Here is a 22,000-nt window from a genome sequence, read left to right as displayed (position 1 = left end):
AAATAAGAAAGGCAGGGCAAAATAAAGAAATAAACGGTTAGTATACTCTAATCTAGAAGAAAACTGGCCAGCTTGGCTCCTACTTACAACCACGAAGCAGATGTTGGAGTACATGCTATGGAGACTGGTATACATTTCATAGTCAAACAAGTCGCTGGGAACATCCCCCCAGTTCATAAAGGACACGCAGGAGTCAAGGGACTTCCTGGAGACCTGGCCGAGGGAGGAAAGAGGGAGATGCTGTCACCTAGTTAGTCATGAAACAAGTCTTCAAGGAAACAACCAAGTTCAGGGAGCACCAAGGACCCCATAACTTCAGGATTGTCCAGAATCACATTGGATACTCCAGAGTGTCCACATGGTACAACCACATTGCTTTGAGTGAAGATGGGGGTACGGGGTGGTCTCACTGAGAAGGTAGCATGAACAGAGCAGGAGCTCAGATTACACAGCCTTCAACTCACCTCTTTCGTCCAACCATTTGACAGTTGTATGAGTAGGGGAACAAAGCTGTTCAGGATGTTTTCAGCCATATTACTATTCTGTATCTCCTTCAGTCCTTTCAGGAGCATGCCAAAAATGGTGATGGAGGTATTCCTCAGTTCGATGTCGTCCTACGAAGGAAGAGAGACAGGTTAGTCCCTCCAATAGCAGAATAGCCATTCAGAAGCTTCTTGAAGGAGAACACACAAGTTCAGAGCCCACCTATTCCCAGTTCAATGTCCATGGAGATGGTCAATCATCCAGGTCATGGTTGCCCCAAAGATGGGGACCCCAACTCCAGTATGCTGGCTGGAGAATTCTGGGAGTTGAAGTCCTCATCTCTTAAAGTTGCCAAGGTTGAGAAATCCTGATCTAGACCAGTGTTGTTCAATCTTAGCAGCTCCTTCTGGACTTCTCAGGCCAGCAGAGTTGAAGTCCACACATCTTAAAGTGTCTGAGATCAAGCAACACCAATCTAGATGACCAATCTAGGGCATTTTGCTAGATAGGCTGTGTGGTGTTGTAGATTTTCTAGGTGGACACCTGGTTTGGTGAAGCTGAAGAGAGGGGCAACCTTCCTTCTCGTCCACCTCCTCTGGCACTTCTCCAGCTCTCTAGAAGGGCTCAAGAATCATCTGCTGTTTCAGAACAGCACAACACAGTTGTTGCTGAACTTTCTAAGCATTTTCGATAAAATTAGAATTCTGCAGACCCAGGCCTTCTTTATGGGAGAAAGAGAGAGATAGAGAGAGAGGGAGAGGGAAAGGGAAAGGGAGGGAGGGAGGGAAGGAGAGAGGAAGGATGGAGGGAGAGAGAAAGAGAGAGGGAGAAGAGAGAGGGGGGAGAGAGGGAGGGAGGAGGAGACAGAGAGAAAGAGAGAGAGGGGGGGAGGGAGGGAGGGAGAGAGAAAGAGAGAGGGAGAAGAGAGAGGGGGGAGAGAGGGAGGGAGGAGGAGAGAGAGAGAAAGAGAGAGAGAGAGGGAGGGAGGGAGGGAGGGAGAGGTGGAAACCCAGTTTTTTATGATTTGGTTGACTTACATCATGAAAATATTTTAGAAGGAGCGGAATGAGGTTGACTGCCTTCCATGCATGGGTTTCTATATTGAGGTATCTGAGGAGGAAATGCAGGGTCCTTATAGCTTCCTTCGCCACGGTCTTCTGTTCGTGAGAAGCACAGTTTAGCACTGGAATCAAGAGTGGCTCTAAGATGTTTTTCTGGAAGAAGCAGGGAAAGAAACGAGCAATTAAACACGGTCACTGGAGTTCTCTGAGTCTCGCAGCGATCATGACAAACACAAGAGAAGCCCACAGAGCAGAGAAGAGGGTTGAAGAGGAACTTGGAGGTCTTCTAGTCCAACCCCCTGCTCAAGCAGGAGACCCTAGACTCTGCTGGACAAATGGCTGCTGGTCTCTTCTTGAAAAGGTCCAGTGATGGAGCAGCCACAACTTCTGGAGGCAAGTCGTTCCAAGGATTAATTGTTCTCAGGAAATTTCTCCTTAGTTCCAGGTTGTTTCTTTCCTTCATTAGTTCCCATCCATTGCTTCTCATTCTGCTTTCAGGGGCTTTGCAGAATAGGTTGACCCCCTCTTCTTTGGGGCAGCCCTTCAAATACTGGAAGACTGCTCTCAGGTCTCCCCTGGTCCTTAACAGAATCCCAGAGATGGAAGGGACCTTGGAGGTCTTCTAGTCCAACTCCCTGCTCAAGCCAGAACCCCTAGACGATTTCAGACAAATGGTTATCCAAACTCTTCTTGAAAAGCTCCAGTGTTGGAGCACCCACAACTTCTGGAGGCAAGTCGTTTCACTGGTTAATTGTTCTTGGTGTCAGGAAATTTATCCTAAGTTCTAGGTTGCTTCTCTCCTTGATTAGTTTCCATCCGTTGCTTCTTGTTCTGCTTTCAGGTGTCCTCCAAGAGGATCTGGCCTCTACTTGCTCCTTCAGATCTTCCAGGGGTGCAGCCATCTTTGTAGAAGAGACACCACTCTAGCTGTCCTCTTTCTGCTGGTTGCCTTCTTCTTCTCCTTCTTCTATCCTTCCCAGCCTTGTAGACTTCCCAGAGAGTGAGGTCACACCTGCTACTACCTTGGAAGCCACTCACTTCCTGCCCCCCCATCTCTTACCTCAAACGGGTGTTGGATGAGGTTCCCCAATCCTCTAACGCTGAAGATCTGTATCAGCGGATATGGCTGGCTCATCCATTCCATCAGCACCTGGAGGATGTCTTGGATGACAAAGAATTGGCAAATTTCCGGATGGTACAGCAGCTGAGGAAGAAGAGTGGAGATACGGAGCATTAGCCAAGCAAAGGAAGGGAACTTCCCTGAGAGCCTCGACTAAAGATGCCACTTTCAGCCATTACGGGGAGAGAAAAAGAAAATAAATACAGTCCTGGTTTGGTGACTGCTGAAAGTCTCAACGGCACTGACAAAAGGGATACGTCCATTTTTCAGAATTATGACCATGGTAGCATCATCATGGTCATGTGATCAAAATTTGGGTACTTGCTGGTCCATATTTATGACGGTCGCAGTGTTTCGAGGTTACGTCATCCCTTTTGTGACCGTCTGATAGGTAGTGTAAATGATAGTTGCAAGAATACAAAAAATAATGCAAAAAGTAAAAGGAATTTGGGGTCATTGAGTCTTCCTTCCTCCCTTTCTCCCATCCTCCCTCCCTCAATCTCCTTCCTTCCTTCCTTCCTTCCTTCCTTCCTTCCTTCCTTCCTTCCTCCCTCCCTCCCTCCCTCCCTCCCTCCCTCCCTCCCTCCCTCCAACTTCTGGAGGCAAGCCATTCCACTGATTAACAGAATCCCAGAAGACCTTGGAGGTCTTCTAGCCCAACCCCCTGGTAAAGCAGCAGACCCTCTACCATGTCAGACAAATGGCTGTCTAGTTTCTTCTTCAAGACCTCCAGTGATGGAGAACCCACAACTTTCAGTTTCCAACCATAAAGTTCTGTTGAACCCTGGGCAACTTTCCTTGAGCTCCAGAAGGTTGGGATGCATCTCAAGGTCTCCTCACCTCCGAAAAGAAAACCATCCCAATGGTTTTATGTCGTAAATCGGGGTGGCGCAGGTAGGTGTTGGCCTGTCGGAACATGACCTTCAGCTCATGTTTCGAGTAGGTGAACAAGTTCCTAAAAGAATAAATATGGAGAGATCAGACAAGATCTGCTGGTTAGGGAGAAGAAAATCACCAAGCTAGAGAAATCATGATCTGAATTATCGATAAATGAATTACTCAATGAATTATTCCATTTAGAGAATTTCTCACTCTCCCTCTCTTCCTCTCCCCTTCCTCTCCCTTTCTTTCTCTCTCTCCTTCTCTGACTCCCCCTCTCTCCCTCTCCCCTTCCCTCCCTCCCCTCCCCTCTAATCTTTTGTCTCTCTCACTTTTGCCTTCTGTGTCTCTCTCTCTCCCTCTTTCTCTCCCTCTCCCCTCTCTCTCCCCTTCCCTCTCTCTCCCCTTCCCCCTATCTCTCTGCCTCTTCTTCTTCCTCTCCCTCTCCCTCTGCCTCCCCTCCCTCTCTCACCCACTGCTCCTCGTAGCCAAGCTCTTTTGACTTTTAATTTCTTACCGGACCAGGTGGAAAATGCCTTCAAACACACTATCAGGACTCATCAGCATCTCCCAACATTGAAGCATATCTAAATCACTGAACTCCTCCTGATAGCCAGTGCACAAGATTAGGTGTTTGACAGCTTCGACTGCGTTGCTAAATGAAACAAAGGAAGAAGAGATGGTGCCAATCATTCAGCTGATCCCCCTGCACTTACGACCGTTACAGTATCCCTATGGTCATGGGATCAGAATTCAGACTCTCGGCAACTGACCCATATTTATGACGGTCGCAGTGTCTCAGAGTCACGCGATCCCCATATGCGACCTTCTGGCAAGCAAAGTCAACGGGGAAGCCAGATTCACTTAACAACCATGGGGCTTAACCAGGGCAATGATTCACTTAACCACTCTGGCAAGAAAGGTTGCAACATGGGACAAAGTTCACTTAACGACTGTTTCACTCAGCAACAGAGTGAAGTGGGGCCCCGTTGTGGTCGTAAGTCGACCTGGGGAAAACCTGTAGGCATCTCCTGAGCTTTGCAGAAATGGAGAAAGGATCCAGATTGGGCGTAGGAGATTCCTTACCCCAGGTGGTTGCTTTCCTCTGACCCGCTCTTGCCTGCTCCCAGCAGGAAATAGATCTGCGTCACGAGCGCCAGGAGCAGGCTGGAGAACTTATTCTGGACAGTGCCTGCTGCCTCAGGAAGCGAGAGGAGGAAGGAGAGCGCATTGGTGGCCTAGAAACAGGAGGAAAGGAGAGTCAGCTCGGGCTCATCAGGTTACTTAGATTCATCATCATCATCTTCTTTTAACGACCCCATAATCCGTTGCGGGGTGGAGTCTGGGCAACTGAATGGAGCTGAGGGTTTACTGGCTGGATGTCTTCTTCTCGCCAATGCAGAGTTTTGTTCGGCAGATACATCCTCATTGTGCCCAGAGAAAGAAAAAAATCCTCATGTCCATGAAACCTGAGCCAGGAATGTCCATGTCTGAGACACGGAGCAAAATTTTGCTAGAAGTGGGACTTCTGAAACTCCCATTCTACACCCCAGCCAGACTTTGGGAGGCCAGTGGGGTGTAGATACAGGACAAAAGGGAGACAACGAGTAGCACAAGTGAGACAGAACTGGGGACAAAGAGATCGGTAACCTCACGTTTCTCTGTCTTCATTCCTAAGTGGCTCTTGACTCTCCACCTATTAGGTGATTGGAGGGGTCCTTGGTGCTGTCTGAGTGTGTGTTTTTTCATTGCAGATGTTTCATGACCCCACTAGGTAACATCATCAGTGCTCCAAGAGTTAGGCTTAGAGGTAGGGTCATGAAACATCTGCAAGAAAACCACCAAGCTCAGTAAGCACCAAGGACCCCACAGTTCAAACCTGGACTACAAATCTATTGGTCTTAATTAATCAAATTTCTACACCGGCCATCTGAGCAATCTGACACTGGGCAGTTTAGAACAATGTAATAAAACAATATAATACATAATAAAAATACAGATTAAAAATATTTAAAATAAGATATGACACAAAGTACTCCGTTGGGTGTTTGCCTTTGTTGGTTCCTATCATGTATTTTCTTAAATCAAACTCTTTTTTAGTTATTTCTGTAAGAAATAACTCAAGAAATGAATAAAGGAATCCATCAATGAATGGATACATGAATGAATGGATTAATGAATAGATGAACCGATGGATGGATGGGTGGATAGATGATAGAGTTGGATGGATGGATGGATGGATGGGTGGGTGGATGAATGGGTGGATGAATGGATGGATGGATATCAAAGCTGTTCAGGCAAGGAAGCCCACTGATGCCTCTACATTCAATGGGGCATTTTGGGGTGGGGAGGGGCTACGTCAAATTTTGCTTCAATTTCAGTCCCCACCAGTTTGCCCTCTGCTTCCCTCCAGCCAGGGCATGCCTGCTCCTGATGAGGAGACCCCCGAGGGCGACTCTTCTGCTCAGCCCCTTCCCCCTTCCCTCAGGCGTGGCCCACCTGCAGATCTAAGGAAAGGAGAGCCACCAGTTGAGGGCTTACCGCAATGGGCATGATGGATTGGCTGTTTCTCCTGCCAAAAGCTTCGGTGGTGGGGTCTTCGTTTTGAAGCCTTTTGAGGAGGGGCTTCATGATCTTCAGGTTAGCATAGGGGTCTTCAGCCAGTGCCCTCCATAACTCCCTGGCAGTTCTGTGCAGGTGGAAAAATAGTTTGGGAGAAAAAAATCAAATTCTTTCCCTATTTTCAAAGAGACGGCCAGTCCAGATAGATTAACCCCCACAACGGAAGCAAGGATTAGAGAACCAATGGCCAAATGAACTGCTTTAATGCAAGGAAAAAAAAATATCTACAGGTAGTTCTTGACTTGCAACCGTTTGTCTAGTAGCCATTCAAAGGAGGGCCTCTGTGCCACCGGAAGTGCCAGGGAACCCAGAACTGATCAAGGGAGGGAATGTTTCTAGGAGCAGTGTTGTTATGTATGTAGTTTTGGCGGGAGATTTAAACAACAATGGCTCACTTGTGATGGGTCAGCTGCCCGGCTGGCTGGGTATATAAGGAGGGCTGTTTGCCTGTAACCTTCGCTGAAGTCTCACTCTACATTAAAGACCTGTTGTCAGTACCTTGCTTCTGCCTCCTCAATTGCCCAACCCAACATTGGCGACGAAGGTGGGATTGAGGCACTGAGAAGCAAGCCGAAAAAGAGCTACCTACAGCGGATTCAGCCAGGCTGACAAGCCGTACACAACAGGACTACGATACCTGCATTCGTACCACCAAAGCCTTTCGACCCAGCCAGAGAGAAGTGGGGGTTGTACATGATCCGGTTCGAGTGCACCCTGGAAGCCAGTGACATGCAGGGTCTCCCCGGAAACAGAAAGAGGGTCCTGTTCCTGAGCCACTGTGGGCCAGGGGTCTTTGACATGGCAGAGTCACTCTCGGAACCGACACCGGTCCAGACCATCTCGTGGGAAGTGCTACAAGCTACGCTCAAGGCGCACTAGGCCCCGGTCCCATCGAAGTTTGTGCAATGCTACAAGCTCCAGCAACGAGTACAGCGTGAAGGAGAGCCGATCAGCGCGTACATGGCCACCCTGCATAAGGCTGAGACGCACTGCAAATACTGGGATCTCGATGACGCGCTCCTAGAGCAACTAATCTGTGGAGTGCGAGACATACGCTTACAGAGAAGGTTGTTCGCAAGACAAAATCTGACTCTACCCATCGCTCTCGACGAGGCCAGGGCACATGAGTCATCGACCAAGGCTGCGGAGATGCTGCAATGACCAGCTAACCCAAAGGAAACCCCGAGGTCGGCGCCAGTCCACCGAGAATCCACCCAGACCAGCAGTGAGGAAGAGTCAGAGGAGGACATCTTCCAAACAGAGAGGCAGGCACAGGAGCAGAAGGAGCAATGAGGAAGCTGCTTGAGCTGCGGCGGAGCACACCAGAGGCAAACCTGTAAATTCAAGGATGCCATCTGCTGGCGTTGCGAGAAAAAGGGGCATCTGGTGAGAGTCTGCAGGGCAAGCCTACCAGTCAACCACAAGCCCCGAAACAACTTCAACCAATCAGAGCCGGCGCGGCACAAGCGGGCCAGTAAAGATGGCTAGAGTTGCCAGGTGTCCACTATTTGAGCGAACAGTCCACTTTTTTCACATTATGTTCACTATTTTTTTTCACAAAATAGTGGACATTTTTTTTATTCAAAAGCTTTATGATGAAATGGTACGTAATCTAAAGCTGTACAGTCTAAGAGAATAAGGAGAGGAGAATCATGTTTTGTCTTTTTTTTCATAAGTTAGAATGAGACAAAGATCGAATATCCATTGAACTCGAATCTCTGAAAAAATTAATGATGAGATTAAAATAAAAATATATTATAAAATTATGTATAGTTCATATTTTTAAAATGTATTGTAGCTTGTGTCGACTGACCTAAAATGGCGTCGAATGATGAGAGTGACAGCGGCGAGATTTCAAATTCTTTAAAACGAAAGAGAGGAGTGTGCAAATACATCAAAGCCTGGGAAGCTACTTTTGCATGGATTACCAACAATGAAACCGACAGAACAAATATGGCGGCCTACTGTAAATTGTGTCAGAAATTGTTCACAATTGAATATAATGGTATAAATGCTGTCACACAGCATGCAAGCACAAAAAATCATTTAGATAAGGAGAAAATAGCTTCCAGCAACAAGCGAATGAATGAGACGCTAAATTGTTTCAATCTAATTGATCGCAATAATCCTCCAACTTTAGAAGAAATGACGAACATCTGGTTATTATCACCATGGCGAGAAGAACTTCCACCCAACACTCTCTTCGATGAAATTTCTGCCTTAGAAGAAGTTTATGTTCATCTGCAGGGCGATTCATCCCTTGATAAGTGGACATACTTTTTCAAGAAAGAGCCAGCTCCGAGTTTACTGAAACTGTTCCAGTATTGTGCATCAATTCCGGTATCAAATGCAAACGTTGAACGAATTTTCAGCGTCATGGGAAATTTGTGGACTGACGAACGTAACCGACTGCTTGTACCATCAGTTCGAAGTGAACTTTGTATATCTTTTAATATTTCTCAACGTTGTACTGAAATTAAGAATTATTCCTTAAACACAAAGAATTGATCAAAGCTGCGCAGTCAAATAAAAAATACACACGACAGCAAAGTAAAATGTAATTTAATATTTTACATATTATTATAATATATTTGATGTTTTGAATTTTAAGTAAAGTTTTGAAGTGATTATTTTAATACGTGTTAAAATGTTTGTAAGAAAATATATAATTTAATTGTAATTTTTTTTATTTTTTTACTACTTAAACCCCGCCCTCCCGCTTGTCCGCTATTTTTTGGAAGCAGACCTGGCAACCCTAAAGATGGCGACCAGAGGAAACGACACGAATTTCAAAGCCACAAGACCTGCAGCACCTTCATCGGAAGGCCAGCGCGACCATCGAGAAAAAGGTCCACACAACAGTCGAGATTGAAGGCCAACCCTGCGAGATGAAGATTGACACTGGGTCATCCCTGTCCATAATGCCCTGGGCTACTCTGAAGGCCGCCCTTCCCAACATCAAGAAGAGCCGGCTCCAAATCCAACAAATTCGGCTGCGAGACTACCAGGGGAACAACATCCCTGTGGCAGGAGTTGGCATGTTCCAGGTCACTTATGGCAAGTACCAGAAGGAACTACCCCTCACCGTGGTCAGCAAGACACTCCCGAGCCTCCTAGGGCTGGACTGGTTCAAGGCCCTAGGAATGGGATTCACCGGTGACCACAGCGCCAGTGGCAGCACCCTGAAGGAAGACCTCATGAAGGAGTTCCAGGACGTCTTCGACGACCAGCTGGGCAAGTACGTGGGGACCCCTATCTCTTTTAACTTAGACCCTAACGTAGCTCCAATCAGACTGAAGGCTAGACGAGTGCCGTTTGCACTCAAGCCCAAAATTGACTTGGAACTGGATAAGTTAATCAAGCAAGGGGTGTTAGTCCCAGTAGATCACACCAAGTGGGAGACCCCAATAGTGACCCCGGTCAAATCAGATGGGTCTGTGCGCATCTGCGCAGACTACAAATGCACATTAAACAAGGTTCTTCAGCAGAGCGCATATCCTGTCCCAATTGTGCATCATTTACTCCATTTGCTGGGCCCTGGCAGGATCTTCGTAAAACTCGATCTTGCGCAGGCATACCAGCAGCTACCGGTAGATGGCGCTGTCTGTAGATGCACAGACTATAGTCACCCATAGAGGTGCATTCAAATGCACCAGACTGCAATTCGGAGTCAGCATAACCCCCGGACTTTTCCAAAGTACCATGAAGCGCCTGTTGCAAGGGCTGCCAGGGGTCATGCCCTACTTTGATGATGTACTCATTAGCGCAACAGACGAGAAACAACTAGGGGACAGACTAAGGCGGGTGTTGGCCAAATTCAAGGAGGCTGGACTGCGTGTAAAATGGACTAAGTGCATGATTGCAGTCCCCTCTGTGGAATTCTTGGCGTACCAGGTGGATGGATCGGGAATACACTCCACCGAGAGCAAAATAAGGGCCATCCAGAATGTGCCCACACCAAAAAACAAATCGGAGCTACAGGCTTTCTTGGGTCTCCTCAACTTTTATGCCATATTCCTAAGAGACAAGGCAACGGTCGCTGAGCTGCTACACTGGCTACTGGCCAAAAATGCACCTTGGGTCTGAGGGAAGGCTGAAGCTGCCGCATTCAACGCAGTGAAAAATCTATCCGCGGACAGTTTTCTGATTCAGTATAATGCGACGCTACCACTTGTTCTAGTCTGTGATGTGTCTCCCTTTGGCGTGGGAGCCGTCTTGAGCTGTAGACTTCTGAATGGGCTAGAGGCACCCATTGCCTACTACTCGCGAACCCTGTCCAGTGTGGAATGGAACTACAGCCAGCTGGACAGGGAAGCCCTTGCAGCAGTGTCGGGAGTCAAGAAATTTCATGAATATCTATTCGGCCGACATTTTGAATTGGTCACGGACCATCATCCACTTTTGGGCCTCCTGGCTGGGGATCGGCCCACCCCCGCTGCCTTGTCTCCACGCATGACACGGTGGAGATATTCCTGGCAGCATACTCCTACCAACTTGTCCACCGACCGGGACTGAGTCTGGGGCATGCTGATGCCCTCAGCCGCTGCCCGCTACCGGACCTCTTAGAAGACCCAACTCCGGAGGCACCAGTTCTCCTTATTGATGTTTTGGACTCAGGGCCTCTCACCTCAATGAAAGTAGCGAGAGCCTCAACTAAAGACCATGTGCTGGGAACTGTCATGAGTTGTGTCACGAGGGGTTGGCCAGCAAAGACTGAGGGCAGGGAATTCAAAGCATTCTTTACGGGAAAAAAAAATGAACTGTCTATGCAAGGGGGTTGTTTGTTATGGGGTGACCACGTCATTGTGCCCTTATGCTTAAGGGAAAAAGTTTTTAAAATGTTACATGAAGGGCACCCGGGAATTGCACGAATGAAGGGTCTAGCGAGGAGCTATGTATTGTGGCCCCAAATGGATAATGACATTGCCAAGTGGGTGGGGAAGTGTGACCCCTACAAGAGTCCAGGCCAGATCCCCCCACAGCACCGGTCAGGGAATGGGAGCGTCCCAAGGGCCCCTGGTCAAGGATTCATGTAGATTTCACAGGGCCTTTCCACAGCCAAACCTTTATGGTGATTGTCGACGCCTTTTCAAAGTGGCTTGAGATCCTTCTCATGCCATCCATGACTGCCGAAGCAGTCATAAAGGCACTCTGCAAACTCTTTGCCACCCACAGGCTGCCCGACACCTTAGTGTCGGATAATGGGCCCCAATTCACTGCCACACAGTTCGAGGGGTACTTGGCAGAATTAGGCATCCGGCACGCACTCTTGGCCCCATTTCATCCAGCCAGTAATGGATTGGCTGAGAGATTTGTAAGAACGGCCAAAGAGGCACTGGCATAGCTGGACACAGGAGACTGGCAAGCCCGAATAGACAAATTCTTAGTAGTCCAACACGCCACCCCTTGTACTACCATGGGGCGCAGCCCAGCCAAACTCCTCATGGGTAGACAGCTCAGGTGTACCTTGGACCGATTGCGCCCCAACTACTCGCTAGATGGGTTTAGAGGGGCCGACCAGAGGTTATGCGGGTTTCAGATAGGAACACTGGTGTTCGCTAGGAATTACTCAGAGGGTCCCCTATGGGTGGTCGGGGTGATCTCTGACATGAAGGGGCCCAAATCATACACAGTGGACGTGGAAGATAGAAGGATCTGGCGTAGCCACATCGATCAACTTAGAAAGTGGTTGGCCGGACAGCCAGAAATGTACTCAGAAATACCAGGCCCTGACTTCCAAAGTTTTCCTACAACAGCTAACTCAAGCCTGAGAAGGTCAGAAGACTTAGCTGCGGACTCCGGGTTCCAGCGTTGCCCCAGCGAGACGCCACTCCCAACCAAAGACTCCAACGGCCCCAACGAAATCCAGGAGGTTCCATTGGCAGAGCCGGGAGAAACAAAAGGTCCCTCCGACCGGCTCGACACCATGCCTCAGATTGAACTGCGCAGGTCAACTAGGGCCCGGACATGCCCTGGTCACCTGCGCGATTTTGTATGCAAATGTATAGACTAAGTGCCTTCTGGGAGGGGAAAGGGAGTTATGTATGTAGTTTTGGCGGGAGATTTAAACAACAATGGGTTACTTGTGATTGGTCAGCTGCCCGGCTGTCCGGGTATATAAGGAAGGCTGTTTGTCTGTAACCTTCACTGAAGTCTCACTCTCCATTAAAGAGCTGTTGTTACTACCTTGCTTCTGCCTCCTCAATTGCCCAACCCAACAAGTGTGTCTACAGAATTAACCCAAAGGTGCTTTTCACAGAATGACCGAGTTGGAAGGGACCTTGGAACAGTGGTGAAATTCAAAAATTTCCCCAACCGGTTCTGTGGGCGTTGGTTGGTGGGCATATGACCAGGTGGCCATTTCTTGGTGGTCATATGACCAGGCGGCCGTGGCTTGGTGGTTATGTGACCAGGTGGCCGTGGCTGCACAACTGATTCACACACAATGCAGAACCTCACTGAATCACAGAGAGCTCAAAAGCAAACTATCACACTTTACACAAAAGTAACACAAAAGCTACACAACTGACTCACATACAATGCAGAAGCAGATGGACTTTACACAAAATGGCCCCTGCAACAAACAGGAACCTCAAAGACAATCAGGCACAGCTGATTTTCTCACAGCTGACTGGTAGTAAAAAAATGTTGAAATTAGAAATTAAAAAAAGGTTCTGACATTGCCCGGCACAGCATATTGTCACACAGCTGATCTGTTAGAAACTGGATCTAGCCCAATAACTCAAAGACATAGCCCAATTCTTTTCAGTAGTTTTATTGTTGATCAGTTGGTACTGGAGGTCACTGACCTTGTACCTTTCTCTTTCAGGTATACATCTGGAATGAACTGTGGACCATGCGGTTGGACCTTTTGTACCCAGGAGGAGGGGTCAAGAGGTAAGGAGTGGTTATAAGGATTATGGGATATGTGGTTAGTTAACCCTTGAGGGTCCGGGGGATCAGGGAGACATGGCAGTTAGGCATTTTATCATGACAAAACCCCCTCTAAATGCCTAACTGGGTACCTGAGGCGGTGTTAGCATACATACAGAGAATACACTGGTACGGACATGAATTATAAGCAAACACGCATTTTTGACATGAGGTAAGCATGTTGTTTATGTGGTAGGGGTTTAGTGAGAATATCTGCTGTTTGCTCCTCTGTGTCACAGTGCACTGCCCTAATGAAGCCTATCTCTGAAAACTGCCTGACGTGTTTGTATTTAATGTCAATGTGCCTAGAACGCTGACCTATGGCATCGGCCCTAGAGATTTCTATCGCTGCCTTGTTGTCTTCGTGGATAACTATTGGATATGAGGGTTCAGCCCAGATGTCGCAGAGCAGGTCATCGAACCATACTAAATTGTTTGCGGCCTTTGATAGGCAAACAAATTCTGCTTCCGTGGTTGATGTGGCCACCAGTTTTTGCTTTCCAGTGTACCAGTGGATGGGGCAATTGTTGAGTAGTAGCACGTAGCCTGAGGTGCTTTTTCTGCACTCTATGTCCCCAGCCCAGTCGGCGTCAGCGTAGCAGGTCAGCTTTGGTTCCTTGGATGTTTCTGGTTCTAGGCAGAGTAGGGCATCTGCACTAAATTTTAAGTATCTAAGTAGTCTTTTGATGGCGTTCCAGTGTGTTACCGTAGGTTTGCTTACATGTCTGGACAGCAGGTTGACGGCCAAGGCGATGTCGGGCCTGGTCCAGTTGGATATGTACAGCAGTGACCCTATCGTTGATCTATATAGTTTGTTGTCTGTGAAGGGTTCAGATTCCTCATACATGGTTTTCAGGAACTCGGGTTGCATGGGGGTCTCGCTGGGTTTTGCTTCGGACATGTTGCATTTGGACAGCAGCTCGATGATCTTTTCTCTCTGGGAGAGTCGGAAGCCCTTGTTGGTTTTTATCACTTGGACCCCTAGGTATCTGTCAATCTTTCCAAGTGACTTTAAGGAGAAGTGGCTACCTAGGTCGGTGGCGAACTTGTCACACCTGTCCTTGTGCTTGCTGATGTACAAGATGTCGTCCACGTAAACGAGCACACCTTCGAATGAGTCGTTTTCTCTCCTCGTAAAGAAGCATTTGTCAGCTGAGGTGGCCTCGAAGCCCATGGATCTGAGGGCCTTGGCCAAGCAGTCGTACCACCTCTTGCCCGACTGCTTGAGCCCGTACAGGCTTTTGTTCAGCAGCCAGGTTTGGTTCTTGTCTTTGTTGTACCCAGGCGGGGCTTTGACGTATATTTCCTTATCCAGCTCGGCGTGCAAGTATGCTGTTTGTACGTCGAATTGGAAGACCTCCAAGCCCAGGATGGTGGCCACCACCAGGGCGCTCTTGACGCTCTCTGCCCTGACGGTTGGCGAGTAGGTGTCCGTATAGTCTTCGGGGTATCTTTGGGCGAAACCCTGCGCGACTAGTCTTGCCTTGTATAGGACCTTGTTGTCCTCTAATGTTTTAACCCTGAACACCCATTTGGTTCCTATTGGTTTTTTGTCCTCTGGAACTTGGGCAGGTGAGTATACCTGAAGGTCCTTTAGGCTTTCCATCTCCTTCTCCATGGCAAGCATCCATTTTTCTTTCTCCTCCCGGGGGAGCTCGAGGATGTCTTCGTATGAGCTGGGCGTGAAATGGGTGTTGTGGATGGTCATAACGTAGTCCTCTAGCTTCTTTGGTAGCTTGTTTCTGGTTTCTCTGATTGGCCTACTGGGGGTTGGCTCGGTCTCCTGCATGATGTCTGCCTCTTTGTCCGTCAGGTCATCTATCTTCAGTGAAGGGTGCCCTTCTTTCCAACCTTTGACGCTTGTCTTGCGATGGTTGGCCTTGTGCCCTGTGACCTCTCTGACCTCCCTTTCCTCTTGGCCATGTTCGAACGTGACTCTATTGGCTGGGATGTCGTTGGAGTGTACCCTCGACCAGTTTGCGTTTTCGTGGAAACTGGCTGATCTGGAAACCACAAAACGGTTATTGTTGTCGACAAATCTGTAGCCCTTTGTGCCCGGTTCGTAACCCACGAACCTTAACCTTTTTGATAATTTTTCCCCTTTTCTTCTTAGCTGTCTGGGAATGTGGACATCAGCTGGGGCGCCGAATATGTGTAAATGTGCGATGTTGGGCTTTCTGTTGTATAGCATCTCGTATGGTGTCTTATTGATAGAGCTTGACCACAGTCTATTCAGGGTGTAATTAGCGTAGTGTATTGCCTCTGACCAGAAATGCTGCCCCATCCCAGCATCCTCCAGGGCGCATCTCATCATGGTTTGCAACACTCCGTTCTTTCTCTCTGAGACTCCATTTTGAAAGGGAGAGAAAGGTGAAGAGGTGTAATGCGCTATGCCCTGCTCCCTCAGCCACCTTGTGAATTCTTTGGCCATGAATTCTGACCCCCTATCAGTCATTATCTGCCTTATTTTCATGTTATGTTGCATATCTACTCTTCTGTGGAATTCCTTAAACCTTTGGAACACTTCGTTTTTGTGTCTGAGGGAGTAGACATACCCGTATCTGGTGTAGTCATCTACAATCGTGAGGAAGAATCGCTTCCTATGTCCTACAGAGGGTTTCATTGGCCCTACCAAGTCCATATGCACCAATTGGAAGGGGTATTCCGTGGTTCGTTTGGATCCCCTGGGGATGGCCTTAACCTTGATCTTGGAACGCTTACAAACTGAACACTCTAAGTAGTTTTCGCAGTTCTTTACTTTGAGACCTTCGGTACATTCCATCATTTTCTTTACAATGGGGAAGCTTATGTGTCCCAGTCTCCTGTGTAGGAGGTGGGCGCAGTTATCATGTAATGGTTTGCTGATAGATACAGACTTGTTTGTCTTCTCATGGCTACACCCTGCCTCCTGCTGCACCCCCTCTGTTTCTGGATACTTATCTACCTCATGGTTTGTGCTGGCATCAATGCCTTCTTCCTCCCTTGCGTTGGGTGTGAAGTAGGGAAGCCCCTCGTGTATGGTTACCTTTCCTATCTCTTTCCCTTGCTTGATCAAGTGTGCCTTTCCATCTTTAAATTTTATTTCTATATTTGTGTCTCGTGTCAGCTTTGTGATGGCTAGCACGTTGTGGGGGATTTCTGGTACGTACAGTACTCCTTTTAGGTCCCCTACCTGTGTGATGTGTACGTTTCCCTTTCCCACTACTTTGACCTTGCTTTGGTTTGCTACCTTTATTTCTGAGTCTATTTCTGTGAGTGAATCTAGTAGCTCTGGGTTACAAGTAGTGTGACTTGTGGTCCCTGAATCCAGGAGCCATGTGTTTCTCTCTGCCTTATGTTTGTCATTTGGGTCATCGTGCCTGATCCCATACATGGAGCCAGAGTTACTGTCCCTGGAGTGGTCTCTGCGCTCATGGTGTTTCCTGGGGTTGGGTGACCACCCTCGCCCTCTTTCCTTTGGGTGCCTGCGTTCGGGTGACCTTCCCCCTCTACTGTCGTGCTGTCCCCTATCCCTATGGTTCCTGGGGCAATCCTTCTTTAAGTGGTTCCTTGATCCACAAGAATAACATTCTGAGGTATCCCTGGCCCTATCCTGGAAATCCACCCTTTTTGTGGGTCTAGGGTCCCCTTTGGCTAGTTGGCGTTCCCTCCTCAGAGTGTCCTCTGCAACGAGCTGACTGGTCAGTGCGCTTAGTGTGAGGTATTGCAAGTTGAGGCTATTTAGTTGGGTCATGAAGATGTCCCAGCTGCTATCAAGAGAGTTTATGATTATGCTTATCATGCTCTCTTCAGTGATGATCTCCCCCCTCTGCATGAGTTCTGCCCTTGCAGCATTCATCTTTAAGATGTGCTCACTCATGGGGACCCCTGCCTTATGCTTGGTAGAGTGGAACTCCCTAGATAGTCTAGTGGTGGTGGCTCTGCTTTGACTATAAAACAGGTTACATAGTTTTTGCATAATATCATAAACAGTTAGATTGTCCTCAATAGATGGATACATAGCAGATGGAATGGAGGTTAACATGATACAAAATGCCCTGTGATGAATGCAGTCAATTTCCAATGACCAGGGCTTTTGGGGAGGTTTGTTAGCTAGGAACAGTGCATTCTCTCTCATGAGAGCAACCCTTAATTGTTGGCTCCATTCTATAATATTACCCCCATCTAACTGCAGTTTTGGCAAATTGGCATAATTTGCCCCAGAAATGTTAGTAAGGTTACTTACTGGGGGGAGCTGTCCATGGTCCAAGTTGTGATTAAACTCACAATAAGGCTTTGGGATGTCTGTGGCCATTCTGTACTTGCTTGGATCTATGCAATTTGCTTCTCTTATTACAGGCAGGTACTGGGCATGCGCGAAGCTCATTCCGCGCTGGAGTCCATCGGGTGAGGTTCCTGTTGCTGGAGCTCCCAGGCCTAGGCCTAGGCCTGTCGGTGGGAGGCTGGACCCGCCTCCGGTGGGTCCGAAGATCCCCCCTGAGGCTGGACACCACTGCTGGACGGCCGGATCCCCGGCGAAGAAGGGGAGAAGGTGAGGGGGCGACGCGGTCGTAAGTCGAGGACTTTCGTGGGTCGGCGGCGCGGCAGCAGCGGAGGTCGTAGGTCGAGGATTCCCTGCATCCAGCGGCTCGGCGGCGATGGCGGCGACGGCGGCTGATCCTCCCTCGTGGTCGCTGGTCCCTGGTCGTGTGGACTGGCCTGATGGGTGTCGTGGCGTTGGTGAGTAGCCGGTTCTTCTTCTCTGCCTCGGGCCTCGCGTTGCCGGTGTAGCGGGTGGTGAGTTCGAATCCTGCGGTTGATTTTTCCTGCAGGTGGGCGGTCTTTTGTGCCGGTTGTTGGTGTGCGCGGTGTTTTTAGTTGGCTGTGACTCGGTTGCCCGGTCTTTGTTGGTTGTCCTGGCCTTCTTGTGCCCTCCAGGATTTCTCTTTGATTTTTTGAGTGCCGCAGGGGGCTCGAAAGCGGAGCCTAGGGCAGCGGTGATGGTCTCGATTGCCTTTTGCAATTCGAGATCGGTAGGCGTTTTTCTTTTTGTTATTGCGATCTCTTCGTGGTCGCTCTCAGAGCTGGGTTCTTCGTAGTCGCTTTCTGAGCTCCCCTCGTCTGTTTCGGGGTTCGGGCATTTTCGCGCCAAGGGATTCAAATCCTGGCTTCCCATTGGCTGGTGCTCGTCCCAAGATGGCCGCCGGGAAGTGGGCACGGAAATGGATTCTGCCGGCTCAGGATCATCGGGTTGGGGTGGCTTACCCTTTTTTGCTGGCTTTTCTTTCTCGGTTGTTTTTGGGGCCTCGATCGCTGCTTCTTGTTGTTCGAAGAGGCTTTGAAGGTCCGCGATGAGGTTTTCTTTGTCGCTGTTTCCCTCCATCAGTTTCAGGATGGAGAGTTTGAATTTTTTCATTTTTTGTGTTGTTTCTTCTTCCGGGGCGGTGATCTCCTTGGATGGCCCCTCTTCATCTGATTGTGAGTCCAGGCTGGAGTCCTGCTCGCTTCCAGCTTCTGTCTCCTCCATGGCTGTGGCTTTGGTGGGAAGCTTCTCAGCCATCTTCTTGGTAAGAGCTCTGGTCTGTGCTCTGTTTGCTTCTTCTGGGTAGGTGTTGGGTTCAGTCATTGTCTGGAGTTATGGGCAACCGACCTCTGCTACCAATTTGTTAGAAACTGGATCTAGCCCAATAACTCAAAGACATAGCCCAATTCTTTTCAGTAGTTTTATTGTTGATCAGTTGGTACTGGAGGTCACTGACCTTGTACCTTTCTCTTTCAGGTATACATCTGGAATGAACTGTGGACCATGCGGTTGGACCTTTTGTACCCAGGAGGAGGGGTCAAGAGGTAAGGAGTGGTTATAAGGATTATGGGATATGTGGTTAGTTAACCCTTGAGGGTCCGGGGGATCAGGGAGACATGGCAGTTAGGCATTTTATCATGACATGATCGTGGAACTTTTTTTTTCTTTTTAAAGCATTTAAAAAGATTCAAGGTGTTGGTTACCACCTTTAGAGCGCTCCATGGCTTAGGACCTGGGTACCTATGAGATCGCCTTCTGCCACCGATAGCCTCCCATCAATCAGTACGCTCCCACAGAGAGGGGCTCCTCAGGTTGCCGTCGGTCAAACAGTGTTGACTGGCGACCCCCAGGGGGAGAGCCTTCTCTGTGGGGGCACCTGCCCTCTGGAACGAATTGCCCCTGGAGATACAGAGGATCCCCGACCTTTGCACCTTTCGCCGGGCCCTCAAGACGCTTTTATTCCAGCAAGCTGGGCTGGCCTAAAAAAAATTGAATTTTAATTGGGAAATTTTAATTTTTAATTATGTTCTCGACCAGGTTATTTAATTTGTTTTAATTAATTTTAACTTTTATTTACTGTTGGTTTTATCGTGGTTGTGCACCGCCCTGAGTCCTTTGGGAGAAGGGCAGTATAAAAATTCAATAAATAATAATAAGTAATATTTTTTTTTTACTACAGTTTGGGCGCATAGGTAGTAAAAAAATGCTTTAAAAAAGTAAAAAAAAGTTCCACTGATCACGCAGCACAGCTGATTGTCGTACTTTTTAAAGTGTTTTTTTACTACCAGTTCGAGCAAACGGTAGCAATTATTACTATCGGTTCAGGTGAACCAGACCAAACCGGTAGGATTTCACCCCTGCCTTGGAGGTCTTGTACTCCAAACCGCTTCTCAGGCAGGAAATCTTATCCCATTTCAGACAAATGGCTGCCCAATCTCTTCTTGGAAACCTCCAGTGATGGTGCACCCACAACTTCTGGAGGCAAGTTGTTCCACTGGTTAATTGTTTGCACTGTTAGGAAAGTTCTGCATATAGTAGGTTGCTTCTGCCTTTGATTCGTGTCCATCCATTGCTTCTTGTCCTGCCCTCAGGTGGTTTGGAAAATAGGTTGACCCCCTCCTCTTTGTGGCAGCCCCTCAGATGTCAGAACGCTGCTATCCTGTCCCCCCCCCTCAATCCTTCCTTTCATTGAACTAGAGAGACCCAATTCCTGCAACTCTTCTTCCTATGTTTTAGGCTCCGGTTCACTAATCATCTTCGTTGCTCTTCTCTGCACTCTTTCCGAGTCTCTGCATTGTTTCTACAGTGTGGCGACCAAGAAAGTTAAAAAACCAAGGAGGTCCAGCTGCCTTTTGGGAAAGCACCTTTGGGACAACCATGACCTGGATGGTGGAGACAACCAGCCTAGGAAGCCCTCAGAATTCAGATCGACTGCACAGCCAACCAGCAACTGCACTGGCCCTCAACCAACCCAATGCAACCTCCCCCCCAATCAGCACCCCAAAACCCACCCCAAATCCTTCATCTGTGACCCACACCTGACCCAACAGAAGACCCTCACCTCATGCGACCCTCATCTGATGTGTCCTCCCCATCACAAGACCCTCACCTGACGTGATCCACAACTGACCAATGACCACACCCTCACCTGACATGACCCTCACCTGACGTGACTTCTCCATCATAAGACCTACTGACCACACAAAGCCCTTACCAGCAGAAGAACATCAACACTGGTGTTCCCTAAACTCCGCTGAAGATGTTACCTGGCCTGGTAATGAAACGTTTGGAAACCCACCCAGAAGCTCAGAGAACCAACCTCCATCCTCATCCTCCACCCGAGCTACAGCTATTCACCCCATCGCAAATGGTTGAGAATCTCTTTGGCATATAAGAAAGCAGGAGGCACATCTCCTTGAGGTTCTTCTTACCCATCGCAGGCCACCGAGCTCTCAAGGAGAATATCCACGACTTTGTTCACCCGTTTGGATGCCAGGTGACACACTGCCTTTAGAGTTTGTTCTTTGGTGGCAGGGTCCGAGATCTTCGGGAGACGCATGTAGATCTCCTTGAGGATCATGGGCAGCTATGGCAAAAGAGAGATCCGAGGGATGAGACCGTCTGCAACCGTCATAATATGGAACACGTTTGCTAAGCCCCTGAATTTTATCCCGTGACCCTGAGGATGCTTAAGAGCCTCAAGAGGTCGTCCAAACCCTGCTTGGCCTTTGTTTTTTAATGTCAACTGGAATGGATCCAGGAACAGATGAGGAACATCCAAAAAGACTGATCTAGAACTCAGGAACACCCCAGCCACTAGCAAGAAACCCTGCAGTCCATAGTTCAAATGTTGGGTAGCCGCTAATTCCCCATTTCTGTGCTTTTTCTGGTCTCTTGGACTACCACCTCCATTATCCCCGGTCAACTCCAGATAGGATGCCTGAAGGCAACTTTTTGACTGATTGATTGATTTGTTTATTTAACCCCACCTTTATTACTTTCACGGATAATTTGAAGCGGAGAAGATATCCAGCTTGTACCTTCTCCTTCCTCTTTCCCCCACAATCACCCCCCTGTGAGGTGAGTTGGGCTGAGAGAGAGAGAGAGAGAGAGACTGGCCCAAAGTCACCCGTGTGGCTTTCATGGCTAAGACAGGACTTGGCCTTCTCCTGCCTTCTAGCCTGGTGCCTTAACCACTGCCCAACTGGCTCTCCAACTGTTATTTCTCATGAAAACAATAGGGCTATTTGTTTTGCCCTTACCTTCTTCTGGAAGGCTTGACCAACTTTCTCAACAGCCCTAAGATCACCTGGTGGTCTCCCATGCAGCCCTAGCCTTCTTCAATCCAGCCAAAGTGTTGTCACTAAGCCAACAAGGTCTCACCCATTCTCATCTTTCTTTTCTCCAAAATCTCCTATATCCCTTTTGCTCCAAACCTTGCAATTTTCTTACCTCCTCCATCTCCATCCCACATTCCTCCAAGAACGAATTGAGCAGGAGTCCTGCAGTGTGTGAAATGTTCTTGTCCGGGTCTGTCAGAGCCTCCAAGGCTTTTAAGATCAGGTCGTTTATTTGTGACGGGCTCAGATGCTCGCCAAAGGCCTATCGGAGAGAAGAAAA

At 48.4% G+C, this 22,000-nt stretch overlaps 1 protein-coding gene and 1 long non-coding RNA gene across 2 annotated transcripts in view; both read right to left on the bottom strand.

Annotated features, from left to right (window-relative positions):
- The window catches only part of LOC148115008 (maestro heat-like repeat-containing protein family member 7), a 37,566-nt gene that overhangs the window by 1,869 nt on the left and 13,697 nt on the right, over window positions 1-22,000 (bottom strand). The window contains exons 3-5 of the mRNA XM_087885455.1: window positions 1,521-1,697; window positions 465-614; window positions 88-213 (exon numbers count right to left, since the gene is read on the bottom strand). Of these exons, the coding sequence (XP_087741581.1) occupies window positions 88-213; window positions 465-614; window positions 1,521-1,697 (453 nt within the window). The remainder of the gene's footprint in view (window positions 1-87; window positions 214-464; window positions 615-1,520; window positions 1,698-22,000) is intronic.
- Window positions 3,185-4,198, bottom strand: LOC148115009 (uncharacterized). Its single transcript, XR_015732018.1, has 2 exons — window positions 4,061-4,198; window positions 3,185-3,619 (listed from the first exon to the last, which is right to left on the bottom strand). It is a non-coding gene; the product is annotated as an uncharacterized LOC148115009 (long non-coding RNA).

This window comes from Pantherophis guttatus, chromosome 2 (genome assembly GCF_059756535.1).
Source record: "Pantherophis guttatus breed Tessera chromosome 2, ASM5975653v1, whole genome shotgun sequence".
Classification (NCBI taxonomy): Eukaryota; Metazoa; Chordata; class Lepidosauria; order Squamata; family Colubridae; genus Pantherophis; species Pantherophis guttatus.
The sequence above is the reverse complement of the archived record's forward strand: the minus strand, read 5'-3'. Positions and strand labels throughout refer to the sequence as shown.